Below are 17086 nucleotides of genomic sequence, written 5' to 3'. Positions count from 1 at the left end.
ATTATTTGCAGCGATAACACATAAATAAAGATTGGAATAAACAATCTTTCGCTGATTGATAAATTTTAACTAACAGAAACCATGATCGCACATCTACATGACCACATAAACGGTTGACGACAGCAAAACAACATCCTTAAAAGCTTAACGAACACAACCAAAGGCTCAATGTTGTCAGATAGATGTTCAAAGTTTTATCGTAAATACATTGTCAAACGTGATAGTCTTTCTTGAATACTCTAGTTTGGAAACTTTTGATTGGCTGTTACATCAGCCAATCAGAAAGAAAAGAACAAATAAACAAGGACACCAATTCACCAAAATATAATGGAAAGGACAAGAATTTTATCTTTTTTTTACGAAGATACAAAAAAGGTATTTTCAAAATCACGGGGAAGTGAGGGGAGCATTTTTTACAATTGTTTAATGAAATATAAAAAAAAATGTGTTCTTCAAAATGAGCGACCAGTCAAATAGCAGAACAATCTAGAAAAACATTTTCTTTTAAATTTAACTTTCACGTTTTCATTTGATTAATTTACAGAAAGCGTTGATGGTATGAACCATTATGGCGTCAATGTCGGAGAAAAAGAAAAACTGGAAAATCAAATAAGCTAACAGTTTTTAGAGTTTAGGAAGGTAAAGCCTTTGGTGGAAGCAAACAGTAAAAATAAGGAAAAAGTGAAAAGAAATAATTGAACTGATTAAAACTAACCATCAAATATCCTCAGCATACGTTAACTTACTTCTGGAGATACCGAGAAAAAAAGAAAAAAAGATGATGAAATAAAACCACATTACGTTTAGAGATCGGAGCTGGGCCAGATCATCATAGTCTATGTTCATTTCAAAATCTAGTATTCCGTTCCCTTCCATCTCTTCAACATCTTCCATTTCTTTATTGTTTGTATCTGCAGCTGGATCCCCAGCAGCCAGTTCTTTCACTCTATCAGCATATCTCAATGTATTCAAACTATGTTCACATGAGTTCACTCCAGGGCTGATCATCGCAATCTAACAACAACAACAAATTAATGCCCAAAAAAGTATGAAAACAAAAGAAAAATAAATATTGACTGAATGTTTGGTTCCATAAATACTATTCATTTTAGTAAAACCATTGAAAAGTAAAACAAAAAGATTATTACAACGATGTTTAAAAAAATTCATCGGTAAGACCAAGAATCCCCAAAACAAATAAAAAGAGCGTACCATTGCCAACCACTTCAAAAGGATGCAGAAGTAAATGCTAAGTAGTTTGTTAAATACCAAAATACAATTTGGCACAAATGCCAAAATAAATTGCCAAAGATTTTAATTATGAGGAGGTAAAACTGAGAGCAGCCGTAAAAATTTTGAGATTTTGTGGAGGAAGGTATATTTGCTAATCTGACTTTCAGTTCTCAAGAAATTAGATCAAAAATGAGAAAATTACGGTAAAAGCTAATAAATAAGTAACATAATAATTAAAAGCGATATGTAAATAAATAATAAATGCACTTTTTCACTGGAGAAACGCAAGATCTAAAGACTAAGCGCTAACATACTAGCGACTTTTGTTTTGTTTTTTCACTTTATTTAAAGTGAAAAGTCAACACATACGAGGATAGACAAGATTGAAAGGACTCCATAAACCATATATACGGTTCAGTATATTCATTGTATCAAAGCTAAACATGAGTCCTACTATCCTTGAGTATAAGGGTGGCCAAATACTTTGCATGCTTGCAGGACACAAATTAACCGTCAAATACAAAACCATATCTGAAACCCAGGGTTATCGAATTGGACCAGTAGTAGAAAAAACTCGGCATAGGTCTCATTCTTGCAAATTTAATGCCCATTATAAGAGCCAAGAATGATTGGAATGCAACTAAGCCCTTTCCCACACCATTTTTCATCCCTTAAACCCATCGTGCCGAAATGCAACGACGGAATGAAATTTAATGGTAGACATTTTTTTTATAAGAGAGTTTAAAATATAAAAACGAATGTCTCTCCCAATGTAGTGTCACTCGTATTTTAAGATCAACAAAAAATGAGTCAAACTCAATTCATGATGTCATGAAAACAACGAATGAATACTTGTAATCAAATAGATTGTCGTAACGAATTGTAGGTTAAGTTCTTGTTATGAATAATTACAAGAAATTAAATACATCGTAACGAATTGTAGGTTAAGTTCTTGTTATGAATAATTACAAGAAATTAAATACATCACAAGGGTTTTAGCATTGTGTTAAAAACGCACAGAAATTAATTAAATTAAAAACACAATCTGTTTTCAACTGAAAGTAAAGGGTGTCATTAAAACACAAAAGAAACGAAATTATTCTTTATATAATGGGGTGCTACCACCGACTTAAATCTCAATCTTTACATTGAAGTTTAACTAGTGTTTAACTTAAAGCATTATTAGAGCAAAAAACACAGAAAATGGGAGATAAAACCATAGCATTAATGCCAAAAATTCAAGCGGTGGCCCCACCTCCTGCCCCAGACAAAGATGTTTCCCTGTAGTTTTTACTTTTAATGTCACTATTTATTTTCACTTTAGAACACTTGTTCTTAAATTTAACTGCAAGAAAAGTCTTCCCCTAGTCTTAGCTGAAAGAAAGATTTAGGAAACACGATCTCAAAATGTTACCTTTTCTGCACATGGACCACTTTAAAATAAAAATATAACAGTTCCAAATAAGGATGAAACCTTTTAATTGACAGTGAAACAAATATAAAATTTTTTAACTGGATATTTCGGACACATATACAGTGTTCATCATCAGCAGTAAAACTGAAAAAGTTTTTAGTTTTACCGCTGATGATGGACACTATATGTGTCCGAAATATCCAGTTAAATTTTTTTATATTTGTTTCACTGTCAATTAAAAGGTTTCATCCTTATTTCGAACTGTTATATTTTCGTCATGGAAAGGTATTGTGGTCTTCGAAGTTATCCACTTTCCCATGAATATCCCCTAAGTTATGATTCTACGTAAATTAATAGATCGTACCATACACGTCTTGGATTTTTCCCCTATGAAAGAATCTCTCAGAACTTGCGTCAACTTGGAAGCACGGAAGGGTAAATGCGATCCTTTTCTTCCAAGAGCACGAATACATTCCTTCAGAGCCAGTAGGGACTTGTTTATCTCGGCTCCTTCCATTCCTTTAAAAAAAGAAAAATCAAAACAAACAATAAAAATACCAGGTATGCCATTAAAAAAGTACGTCAGAGACAGGTATGAAACGAATTGAACTGACTGATATGACGGCTACTGGCCAAATTTTAGCATCATTAGTAGACATAATTGCATACGAGTCCGACCTAGGAAGGGGCATAATTGTGGGAGATTTCCCACCCCCTGTATGCAGGCATGTCTATGTACATCATGCGTAGTTCAATTTACTACAAATTCATTTCTTACGGATGCAATAGTGCGTTATGCTGATACACGGTTGAGAAATAACTTCCTTCAACACCCTGGGATACAATAAGTTATTAATAAGTAATGGAAACAGGAAAATGAGAAATATTCTCGTACAAATCTTGGTGAGTCAAAGCTGCTATAAGAAATTGTCCTAGAATTTCCCCTTTGGTCGACACCAAAAATTAGTTTTAATGCGACTACTTTCACTTGACAAAAAAAAAAAAAAAAAAAAAAAGGATTGGCTAGCCAAGAACTAAGTACCAAAAAAATTGACAAATCAAACAGGTCTCGGCAACCAACTATAAGCAAGGAGCGACACGGCTCTAAAAAAAGGAGTTTAATATCAAAAGAATTGGATTGCTATGCTGATTTCAATTACGTAAGACTCAATTATTTTCGTGTTACTCATCAAAATCTATGTGCCTGAAAAAATTTGCCTGATTTTCCGCAAAAGGAGGGAAACACCTCTTACAAGTCAAGAGATCATGAAAATCACATAATCAGTTTTAGCGTATCCGAGTGAACTATGATCGAAGTTTCAAGCTCCTGTCTGCAAAAATGCGTAATTTCACTTTTTTTTGCCAAAAGAAAGATCACGGACATGTCTTTATTTGTTTTTCCCCAGGGTTGATCGCAACGAACCAATAGTCCTAAAATATTTTGCTAAACGCCAATAGTCCTAGATATTACGCTAAAGCTTGATATTTATCCTAATTCTTTAAGAACGACTCCTGAAAAACACAATAATGAGCTTTTTTAGATATTCAAAAAGAACTTTACAGTAAAGAGGGAGGTATTAAGAGAAGACTCCCCCCCTAATAAAAGCAATAATTTATGTTCGTTTTAAGTTTTGATATTACTCTTTACTTTAAAGTAGATTTTTTTTTATTTAATTACCAACACGAAGTGACAACTTTGACCAAGTATTTTTCGTTTATCTGATAATTCCTTCTTAACATAAATAACGCATGGAAAAGGGGTTGATCAAATATTGATCATTCTGGGTAGATTCAGTAAATGGGTTCATTGCTTTGGTTATAGGTAATACCTATTTCATAAAAAATACGATATTTGATATAATACAAATTTGACAAGGTAGAAGATGGATGGATCTATTATGGGAAGATAATTTGTGAAGTTGCTGATGGTGTCTTAGGGAAGAAGAAAGTTACGAACGCAGTTAAGCATATTAGTGAAAGGGGTTTACGTTAATACAGAGAAGGGACTTACGACTTAGGGACTTGGGCTTATAATGAGAGAATGGTTGAGATGTCAAGGACAGATTATGCGGACGAGGAATGAAAGATCGCCAAAGAGAGATATAAGGAAAATGAGAACTTCCTAGGAGGGTGTGAAGAGGGAGGCTTTGAGTATATTAGAATGGAGGAGCAGCGTGCGTAAACGCGTTAGTCCAAGGTGGCTTAGTGCTGCGTTGAGCTGCACTTTTTTCTGCAGTTTTGAGCTGCATTTCTTTTTTTTATTTTCACGTAATGATTTTCATCTTTCATCATGCAATCATTCTGTGTATTTTTCTCAATCTTTGTTCTCAGGTAATTTACTAAATTTGTCAGAGAAAGAAAACAATAAAAAGGAAAGAAGACAAACAAACAAGCAATGGTTACACTACCTATAGCTGAAACTTTACCTCTTTTGTTGTCAAACTGATTCTCTGAAAAGTCTATAAAAACTATAAAAATTGGCAAATTTTAGTTTTCTGTAAAATTCAACAAGTTTATGACATATTTCTACCACAAAACCTCCGATCGATGCACATATGGAGTCAATTAACCCTTTATTTGCAGTAATTATTTAGTCGGTATCAACATTACCGAACCTATAATTTAAACATTTCGATTTTATATCGAATTTTATATCGGTATCAACATTTTCGATTTTACAATTTCAACTAGTCAAAAGAAACTATCTTGCATATTTCCATAAATGTATTTAACCAAATTCTTGGCTCTGAAATAGTCTCATTCATTTTCATAACCATAATAGTGATAAATTTTGCAACAGAATTGACTTCGCGAAATATCCTTCAATGAGAACTAAAAATTATAAAAAAAAAAAATTAAGGAAAACGGGTTTACACCCTAATACGCTAAAAAAATAAAAAACTGGAATAACTAAAAGTTAAGAGTTTTGGATGGCGACGCCATATTGTGTAACATGACTTTTTGTCTAGCAGCCTCACGCTGCATAAAAGAAACGGCAGCAGGGATAAAAAAAGGCATTTTTTTTTTTTTACTTTTTCGCGCATTTGAAGACAAAACTTGTCTTTGTGATTTCATTTGACCCTTTTTAGCATCTGGTAGATTTTATGGATTAAATCCATTCGTCGTATTAAACCATACTTCGTATTAAAATAATATGGAAGTAATGGCGTAGGCCGGAGATAGTTCCAATGCAAATTGGCACATTAAGGAAAACCTCCACTGAACTTCTATTGCTAAGAATAGAACCAGAAATTTATCCTTCTAGGAGATATGAATGATAGTATTCCAAATGAGTCTGGCCTGTGGGATTTCGTTCATGGACCCGTAACAGTAGATAGCCTAGACGACAACGGAGAGATAATGCTGAACTGCTGTATTTCCAACAATCTTACCATTGCAGACGTGTGGCTCCAGAGATCGAACATAGCCAAGTATACCTGGTATAGCAATGATGGATCAACGAAGATGCTCAACTATATCATCATACGCTGGCTGTCGTCTGTACAGAATTATCGCATCTAACGAGGCGCCGAACTTGGGAACACCGACCATCGTCTTGTTGCAGCCAAAATCAGACTTTGCATAATAGCTACAAAAATCAGCCAGATATCCTGGAAAATTGACACCAATCGTATCCAACAACACCCCATATTGGCTTAGTAGTATAAAGTCAAAATATCCAACAGATTCGAGCTCCTTAGGTGCGATGATAGTGAAGGTGGATGGAAGGTCTTCAAAGAGAATTCCCTTGCAGATGCAACTAGCGTTGCTGGAATGAAGCAGCGTAAAAAAAACTGGATCGTAACGAGTCGCTTGCCATTATTGACCACAGACGGGAAGCCCACCTACTCGGGGACACAATAGCGCATAGGCAATTAAATAAAGAGCGTAACATCACGCTGCACAGAAACCGTAAGCCCTTTATTGACAAAAAAAGCCCGCGAAGATCAAGAGGCCACCAAAAAAAGGACATTGGAGCCACATATAAAATCCTCTGTGAGCTCTCAAGTCAATACACTCAAACTTCATCATATCTCCACAACGCCAGAGGCGAGAATATTTACGAACAATCCGTCAGTGGTAACACTATTTCGAGAAGCTACTATACTCAGACCTACATGACCAAATTGACGACCAGATTACTGCTGCTGATGACAATGCGACACCTGATGACTAAGCTGCAGTACGAAAGCTGAAGAGCAACAACACCCCGGGAGTACGTCGCCTGACGTCAGAAATATTTAAATGACGATCCATAGTCTAAAAGAGGAAAGGAAGAAAAGAAGAATGTAATAATTATCGTGGCATAACCTTGCTTTCGGTACCCGGCAAACTCTTCGCCATGCTGCTCCTCAAGTGGGCAGCAAAGTACCACCATCACCTTCGTCACCACCAGCAAGCTGGGTTCATGCCGGGCAAGTCCACTACTGAACAAATCCATACAACTGTGTCGATTTTCGATCTGCTTTCAACACTGTAGACAGAAAGTCACTGTGACTAGTCCTTCAATTTGCAGGTGTATCTAAGAAAATTGTCAATCTTTTCAAAGAACTATACAGTAAGACTAAAGGTGCTGTCATTATAAATGGCAATCTCTCATCACTTTTTGAAATTAGAAACGTCGTTCGGCCAAACTGTGCAGCTGCTCCCGAACTCTACAATAGTGTCATGGACCATTTTCTCAACAAAACACTGCTGGTGCATCCGTTTGGCATCGATTCTGCTACAAGAGTTCTGTCAGATACTGACTTAGTTGACGATGTTGTATTCGTATGCAAAAATCTGGCTGACATCAAAACTGCCCTGGAAACACTAGCATATGCTACAAAAAAAAACTTCATCTACCTTGGTTTATTTGTCTGCTCAAATAGAAATCTAGATGCAAAGATATCAGCAAGGGCGACAAAGGCGAACACCGTTTTCGGCCCCCTTCTCAGAACAATCTTCCACAAACACCAGATGAGTCGTCTCGCGAAAGCTTGTATCTACTCGGTAGATACTGTACTCGTCAGAGGCTTAGTCTTTGACTCAGTCGCAGACGATGAAGGTAGATAATGTAAAAAAAAACCTCCGAAAAATCAAACAAGTTAGGTGACTCGACAGGGCAAGCAACATAGATATCCTTTAGACCTTTAAATTACCCCCCCCCCCTACCGAACAGCTTGAGTCCCGCTTGCGTCGTTGGTACAGTTTTACTTCACCCACCCACTGGAACACCTGCCCGACTTATATTCAACTTTGATCCAATTGGAAACGGCAGGAAAGGCCCTAGAGGTAGACCACGCATGAATGGGCGGATATCATCCACGATCGTCTCACAGCGCGGGGCATTGACCCCAGCGAAGCTCCTACCCTCGCCCAAAACAGGGCTCCTCTGGAGACGACTAACGACACTGACGTATGGTTCCCTCTACGCTGGTGACGTTGCCGAGATAGAGCTTTAATTCAAAACTAAATCAAGTCAATAGTTAAAACTAATGATGCACTTGTGTGAAATTTTCTCCTCAAGGACTAGTCCGCCTCTTCATCAAGCAGCCAGGACCCATGTGATTACCATTCGCGGTTTATTGTTAGGTGGTTAGATATCACTTTTAGAGGTGAGGTTAGACAACCAAATCCATAGTATTACTAGCATAACCGTATTTGGTCTTCCTCTAAAGATGACAAAGACAAAGTTAAATGAAAACACCTAGCATATTTTCTATTTTTTTTTTCAGAAACTTAAGAGTTTAGGTAAAGGATTGTTGGTAAAACTGCTTACTTGTTTGTCTGTTTGAAGACGAAGTGTCAGCACCTCGTTCATTTCCAGCTAAATCTACTAAAGAAAATTTGCCGTGGAGCTTATTTGGATATATCCTTGGCCGGAGGACAAGCTGAAATACTGCGTGCGACCTGGATGAATGTTGGTTTGCTGCAGTTTGACCAGAAGTTCTTACACTATTACCATGCTGGATCAACTTCAATACTTCTTCAACAGTTTCCACGGGTTTTTCGGTTAAGCCAACAACTTGGACTTGCTGTTTTCCATCTTCTAGCACACGTAACTTGGTCTTTCCGTTCAAAAGATCAAATACCTATGGAAATCAAATTTTAGAGAAAAATAATAGAAAAATAATTAGAGGAAAGAAAGTGGAAAACAGATTAGAGGAGAGGAAATTTTTGTTGCCACAGATCCTCTTTTCTTAGGTTAATATTTCTACGAAGTAAAGGCTAAGGGCCGAAAGTGCATATAGTAAGAAGCGCAAGTGTTTACATCTCTTAAAATACTATTCTGACGATTTAGTCACGTAAATTTGTCTAAGGCACAATTGCTATACACTACGCACAATTACTTTTTCACGACTAATATAAATATAAAGTTTCAACTATGATGTACAACTTTTTGAAAAATAAATTGAGAACCCAAAATTGGTGCATTTCCATAACTGTGTTCTCTACTTCTGGGGTTGAACTTCTCCAAACTCAACGCCCAATCCTCATGGATGCTATATCTCTGGCAGCAATGATATCACACGTACCTTGCGAAATTTAGTGACCAACATTTTAACCAGCACCTTTATGACCAAATAGTCAAAATAGTATCAAACAGTTCGTCGTAACGAACTGTAAGTAAGGAGCAAACCGGCTAAATAGTAACCGAAACTATATAAAACGGAATTTTGATACTAATAGATAAATCAAAAGCATCTGATTTTTATGTTGGTGCTAAATATATAAGTTCATCAAGTTTAGCCCTAGCCATCAAAAGTTACAAGCCTGAGGAAATTTGCATTACTTTTGAAAAAAGGGGGAAACACCCCCTAAACGTTGTAAAATCTTAATGAACATCATACCATCAAATTCAGCGTATAAGGGAACCCTACTATAGAGGTTTCAAGCTCCTATATGCACAAACGTGGAATTTTGTATTTTTGCTAGAAGAGAAATCACAGATGCGTGTTTATTATCATTATTATTATTATTTTTCCTAGAAAGCACAGAGCAACATTACAACTTAAAAAGAATAGTATTTATTACGCAAATGAAGGAGTTCGTCCCCTCGTCAATGCCTCGCTGTTTAGGCTACGGTTTTTTTTTATTTTGTAATTTCAAAAGAGCTATTTATACTAACTAAGCGACCTTTGTGGTTCTAGGGTAATTCTTAAAGAATCAGAAATAAATTCAAACTTTAGCATGAGGGGCGAGGTATTGACCAGAAAGCGAATCCCCACATATTACGTATATAAGGAAGTTCATCCCCTTGTCAATACCTCACTCTTAATGCTACAGTTCAAATTTTGCAAAAAAAATGGCCAATATAAGCAATAATTTGTTTGTGTTATTTTCCAGCCAATCTAAGCAATTAATTTACTTTAAGCAGCTTCATAATTATGATTTTTATGCGACAATATACTAAAGATATTGTATGTGTTCGGCTTCTGGTTGCCATTAAATAAGAAATAAATTTAAATAAAAAAAAGGATCTTTTCTTTCATGCATTTCGGCTATTTGAGAATTGCTCAACTTGTGACTTTCATTTTCAAACAGTTCGTGGTAACGAACTGTATGTAAGGAGTAACGAACTTTTTTTTGTAAGGAGCGACCCGGCTCAATAGTAACCAAAACTCTAAAAAATGGAATTTTGATACCAATAGCTACATCAAAAGAATCGCATTTTAATTCTGGTTTTAAATATATAAGTTTCATCAAGTTTAGTCTTACCCATCAAAAGTTACGAGCCTGAGAAAATTTGCGTTATTTTAGAAAATAGGGGGAAACGCCCCCTAAAAGTCATAGAATCTTAACGAAAATCACACCATCAGATTCAGCGTATCAGAGAACCCTACTGTAGAAGTTTCAAGCTCCTATCTACAAAAATGTGGAATTTTGCATTTTTTGCCAGAAGACAGATCACGGATGCGTGTTTATTTGTTTTTTTCTTTTTCCCAGGGGTGATCGTATCGACCCAGTTGTCCTAGAATGTTGCAAGAGGGCTCATTCTAACAGAAATGAAAAGTTCTAGTGCCCTTTTTAAGTGACCAAAAAAATTGGAGGGCAACTAGGCCCCCTCCCACGCTAATTATTTTCCCAAAGTCAACGGATCAAAATTCTGAGATAGCCATTTTATTCAGCATAGTCGAAAAACCTTATAACTATGTCTTTGGGGACGACTTACTCCCCCACAGTCCCCGTGGGAGGGGCAACAAGTTACAAACTTTGACCTGTGCTTACATATAGTAATGGTTATTGGGAAGTATACAGGCGTTTTCAGGAGGATTTTTTTGGTTTGGGGGAGGGGTTGAGAAGAGGGGGATATGCTGGGGGAACTTTCCTTAGAGAATTTGTAATGGGAGAAGAAAATTTCCATGAAGGGAGAGCAGGATATAGGCTACTAGCATAATTAAAAAAAAAAACAATTAAAAAATAAAAGTGAAAAAGCTTTTTCAGCTGGAAGTAAGGAACAGCAATAAAACTTAAAACAAACAGAAATTATTACCCATATGAGGGGCTCACCTCCCTCAGGAAAAACAATTAAAAAATAAAAGTGAAAAAGCTTTTTCAGCTGGAAGTAAGGAACAGCAATAAAACTTAAAACAAACAGAAATTATTACCCATATGAGGGGCTCACCTCCTTCTAATACCTCACTCTTTACGCTAAAGTATTTTCAGTAATTTCAACTACTTATTCTACGGCTTTTGTGATTCAGGGGGTCATTCTTAATGAATTGGGATAAAATTTAAGCTTTAGTGTAAAGAGCGAGGTACTGACGATGGGGCGAATCCCCTCATATATGTAATAAAAACATGATAATACAAAAGTTCTTTACGTAAGCTAATTTATAAGTTACGTAAATCTTTTACCAATAAAAAGATTCGTAAAAAATTAAAGTTCTAGTTGCCTTTTTAATTAACCGAAAAATCGGGGGGAAACTAGGTTTCGTCCCCCGCTCTTTTTTTCTCAAAATCATTCGATCAAAATTATGAGAAAGCCATTAAGCCAAAAAAAAAAAAAAAAATATGTAAATTTCGTTTTGATTATTCCTCTGCGGAGAGCCAAAATCAAAACATGCATTGATTCAAAAACGTTCAGAAATTAAATAAAAAAAACAAGTTTTTTTAACTGAAAGTAAGGAGCGACATTAAAACTTAAAACGCACAGAAATTACTTCGTATATGAAAGAGGCTGCTTCCTCATCAACGCCCTGCTCTTAACGCTAAAGTTTTTTACTGTTTTAAAAAGAAGAATTGAGAGAAAGAGTCAAACTTTAGCGTAAAGAGCGGGGCGTTGATGAGGAAGCAGCCTCTTTCATATACGAAGTAATTTCTGTGCGTTTTAAGTTTTAATGTCGCTCCTTACTTTCAGTTAAAAAACTTGTTTTTTTATTTAATCATAAAAATAGTTCCGATCTCTTTGGCCGTTTCGTTGCAATGCCTTACAAAGTTAATTTCGCAAATTTCGCTAATTTAAGTTACATGGGAGAGATTTTCCATAAAGAAATTTTTCTTGGGAAAAAGGAATTTTCCATGGAGGGGGAGCAGGATTTCTCGACATTATTTAATAAACGATCAGCAATTAAATAAAAAACAAGTTTTTTCAACTGAAAGTAAGAAGCAACATTAATACTTAAAATGAAGAGAGAATATTAGGTATATGAGATGGGTTGCCTCTCCTCAGTAGATCACTCTTACGCTAAGATTTCTTTTTTAACTTTTAAAAGAGGCTATAATTCTAATTAAATAGCCTTTGTCATTCAAGAGTCATTCTTAAACAACTGAAACAAAAATCAAACTTAGGATATTATTAGTTTAAAAAAGTAAAATTAATAGGCAAATTTCATTTTAATTGCTCATATACGGTGAGCCAAATTCAAAACCTATTTTATTCAAAAACTAAGAAGTTAAATAAAATAAATAAGTTCAATCAATTAAATAAAAGTACAGAAATTAAATTGAAACAAGCTTTTTTTAGCTGAAAGTAAGGAGACACATTAAAACTTAAAACGGACATAGATTATTTCGTATATGTAAGGGGTTATCCCCTCCTCAACAGCCCACTTTTTCAAATAGTTCGTGGTAAAGAACTGCACGTATAGAGCGACCCGGCTCAATATTAACAAAACATAGAATCAAAGTTGTTGAATCTTCATAAAACTCAAACCATCAGAATCAGCGAATCAAATAGCTCTACTGTAGAGGTTTCAAGCTCGTATGAGCAAAAATGTGGAATTTTGTATTTTTTACTAGAACAAAAATCACGGATGAGTGTTTATTTGTTTGTTTTTTTCCCAAAGGTGATCGTATCGACCCAGTGGTCCTAGAATTTCGTAAAAGAGCCCATTCGAACGGAAATTATAGTACTAGTGCCCTTTTCAAATGACTTAAAAATTGGATGGCAACTAGGTCCCCTCCCACGCTCGTATATATATATATATATATATATATATATATATATATATATATATATATATATATATATATATATATATATATATATACTAGCTGTTACTCTTGAACATGCAACATATAATGTCCATGGGAAAAACAATCTGTATTCAGGTCTATACCTCATTATTCTAACTATTGCCCTTGAGCTTTGTTGATGGTGATTGCTAATCGAACATTCTCTGTGTCCCCGTCGTCATTTATATATCCCCCTGTGCCCCCCGGCGTCCCCGTTGTTGTTGTTTCTCTGTGTCCCCGTCGTCATTTGTGTCCCGGTGTCCCAGTCTGTAATTTCTCTTTGAGTGTCGCGGTCGTCATTTATATTCCCTGTGTCCCGGTCGTCATTTTTGTCCCGGTCGTCATTTGTGTTCCGGTGTCCCGGTCTGTAATTTCTCTTTGAGTGTCCTGGTCGTCATTTATATTCCCTGTGTCCCGGTCGTCATTTGTGTCCCGGTGCTTTGTTGATGGTGATTGCTAATCGAACATTCCTTGTGTCCCGGACGCTTTCTCTTTGAGTGTCCCGATCGTCATTTATATTCCCTACTAGCTGTTAGGGTGGCGCTTCGCACCACCCCAACAACTAGTTGGTGGGGCGCTTCACAGCCCCCCCCCCCCCGCGCGCGCGTAAGTCGTTACGCGCCATATTAGTTATGCGCCATTGTAGTTGTGTCCCTATGTCTCACCTGTGAATATAGATAGATGTATATATGTGTTTCAAACTACGTAAAAATTGCGAATATACAACATTCTTGGCTTTCCCACTACTGGGAGCTTTCCGTTTCCAATTGCCAGCAATTGATCTGAAAATGTTTGACCAGAGTCATCGTTACACAGACAGACAACTTATTTTTATATATATAGAAGATATATATATATATATATATATATATATATATATATATATATATATATATATATATATATATATATATATATATATATATTCTTTTTAGTTTTTATGTAGTTTTTACCTTTTTTAGTTTTTTTCTTCTTTTGTATTAATGCTAAAGCCAAGGTTCAAACCTGGAGCCTCTCGGACCTAGAACCTGAAACAACGCTTTACCAACTCAGCTACTTCGGCTTGAATACATTCGTTTTGAGCAGCTTCCTCGGGTGTTGCCATTGTAGGTTCTTCAGTCATTTTACAATTAGAAATTTCTTTTTCAACGGTCTTCTTACAATTAAAAATTTGTCTTTGAACGATATTCTTAAATACCTGTGTCCTGGTCGTCATTTATATTCCCTGTGTCCCGGTCGTCATTTGTGTCCCGGTATCCCAGTCTGCAGACAGACAACTTATTTTTATATATATAGATGTCTCGGTGTCCCGGTCGTCATTTTTGTCCCGATGTACCGGTCTGTGATTTCGTCAGTCGATAAACATGACGTCAGTCGACAAACAAACATGACGTCACTCGACCCACACACAGACAACTTATTTTTATATATATACTAGCTGTTTATATAACACCTAGTTGGTGGGGGCGCTTCGCGCCCGCCAAGCCCCCCCCCCCCCCCCGCGCGTAAGTCGTTACGCGCCATTGTAGTTGTGTCCCTGTGTACCACCTATGAATATAGATAGATTTATATATGTGTTTTAAACTATGTAAAACTTGCGAATATACAACATTCTTGGCTTTCCCATTGTCTGTGCATATACAAAGCCTTATGTACTAATAATGACGTCACATGCAAACGCTCTTTTTACAAACAAACAAACATGCATACACACAACTCGTTTTTATATAGATAGATATATAGATAGATACAATACAAATTAACTGCGTGAAACTTGCGAATATACAACATTCTTCGCTGTCCAATTGTCGCTGGATATAAATAGATTGTCAGGTTTACCGACCCTCGAACATGCAACGTACAATTGTCCATGGGAAAAACAATCAGTATTAAGATCTATACCACACTTTTCCAATCATTGCCCTTGAGCTTTGTTAATGGTGATTGCAAATGCTAATCGAATTGGGAATTGCAATCTTTTAAATTGAAAAGGCAGATCCGTTGGAATCATGGGAATGCGAGGAATAAGAACAGCCTCACCCTCAAAAGCCCCTCTCAAGATTGTTAGGTTTTCCATTGTTTTTTTTTTTTGTTTGTTTTTTTTTACGGCAAGTCGCGTGCCATTGCAAAGCTTTGGTGGGTTGATATTTCTTAAAAGTATTATTGGTACGCCTATTTTTAGTTGTAGCACGTGTGGTGGAAACCCTGAAAGATCCACGGAATTTAAAAATTCAGATGGATAATTAACCGCTTCATTTGGTTCCAAAACTGTGTCGACTGACTTGTAAAGGACTGCCTGGTCTCGAATCTTGGTCAAAACAATATTGTTGATTTCGTGGACGTCTATATTTTTGGGTGCCAGAATCGCTCTTTCACTTAGCCATTTATTATTTTTATAATTGTTTAGAATATTCGGAAATACTTTTTCAATCAATTCATTTTTGTACGTCACTAAATTACAGAAATCAGCAGGTAGTTGTATACGTCCTGAAATTGAGTCTACTGGGAGCTTTCCGTTTCCAATTGCCAGCAATTGATCTGAAAATGCTTGACCAGAGTCAATGTGCTGCCAAAGGGTTTCGACTTCCCTCGCAAATCTTTCAAGCATTGATCCAGAGCCTCGAGCGATTTTTTGTGTGCCATTGTGCACTCATCCCAAATAATAAGTTTGCATTGCTGCCATACTTTACCCATCCCAGATGATTTGGAAATATTGTACGTGGGAGTTTCTGTAGAATGCAAATTCAGAGGCAATTTCAAAGCGGAATGAGCAGTTCTTCCACCAGGCAGCAATGTTGCGGCTATTCCGGACGACGCAATTGCCAACGCTATATCATTTTTTGATCGAATTGATGCTAGAATCAGTTTTATCACAAACGTTTTACCAGTACCTCCTGGCGCATCCAAAAAGAAAATTTCTCCAACGTTGTTATCGACACAATGCATTATCGTATCATAAATGTCTTTTTGTTCCGACATTAACTTGGAAATGTTATTTTGTACATACGACAATAGATCACTCGTACTGTAACTTTGTTCACGATCCAATTCTACACATGTCGAAACAGCAGCGATACGGTTAGGTGAAGGCATTTCCAAATCCTGAAGAGGTTTGTTTGCCATACGTACGCACAAATCTTCTATAATAACTAAAGTGTAGTTATAAATTTCTGATGTAAAATCAAAAGTCATATTTGACGTCTCTAACTGTTTTCGATGGAGTATATCTTCGGACATTTTTGACTTATATTTTTCCCATAACTCTGTAGGAGCTGATGGAGAGCAAGTTGTTAAAATGATGCCAAACAATGCACGAATTTGACTTGGAGTTGACGTTTCGCACGCGTCATTGATGCAGTTATCCTAGTGTTGGCAATTCTCCAATAAATTCAGAGCTTGGCATGCACTACGGTAAGTGTCATGTATAGTACCATTTACGGTTCTCAAATACTCAAAGGATGTCGGACCGGGTACATTCACCAAAAGCAGGCGTAGAAAGAAGCATTCATGTTGATTGGGGTGAACGGTGTAGAGTCTGCCTATCGTGGTATCTTTGAAGATGGTAGGTTGGCCGTCGACTGACTTACCCTGTTTTCGACGTTCAAATACTTTATTTTTAGTATTCCACGTGTAATACGAAGGCACGTCAGTATACAGCAGTTTTTTTGCAAAGCGAAAAGAAAGCGGTTAACTTTGTATCCGGTGGATTCAGGGCTCTTTGTTGCACGTTGGTTTCCGAGAAATAAACACGTTGACCATTCTGTAAATGTACCGCAAAGTGAACAACAGCTGGACTACGTTCATGTATCGGAAATGAAAGAATTCGCCAAACAGATTCATTACTCCTTATGTATCTTCCAGCCTGATAATGAACGATTTCGTCGATATCTTTGATTCCCGGCTGCAAGCCAAAAACTGCCATCATCGCACTGACCCAAACACTTCAGGTTTTACTATGTAGTTTATCAGTGATTTCAACTTTTGCCGGAAGACACGGGC

At 36.5% G+C, this 17086-nt stretch overlaps 1 protein-coding gene across 4 annotated transcripts in view; it reads right to left on the bottom strand.

The window, feature by feature from the left end:
- LOC136034803 (kinesin-like protein KIF2A) overlaps positions 1-17086 on the bottom strand; it is a 101956-nt gene that overhangs the window by 15636 nt on the left and 69234 nt on the right. For all 4 annotated transcript variants that reach the window (XM_065716215.1, XM_065716216.1, XM_065716217.1 and 1 more), the window contains 3 exons: positions 8409-8721; positions 3012-3166; positions 802-1014 (listed from right to left, as the gene is read on the bottom strand). In XM_065716215.1, the coding sequence (XP_065572287.1) occupies positions 802-1014; positions 3012-3166; positions 8409-8721 (681 nt within the window). The remainder of the gene's footprint in view (positions 1-801; positions 1015-3011; positions 3167-8408; positions 8722-17086) is intronic.

This window comes from Artemia franciscana, chromosome 13, assembly GCF_032884065.1.
Source record: "Artemia franciscana chromosome 13, ASM3288406v1, whole genome shotgun sequence".
NCBI classification, from domain to species: Eukaryota; Metazoa; Arthropoda; class Branchiopoda; order Anostraca; family Artemiidae; genus Artemia; species Artemia franciscana.
This window is presented reverse-complemented; position numbering and strand designations above follow the sequence as displayed.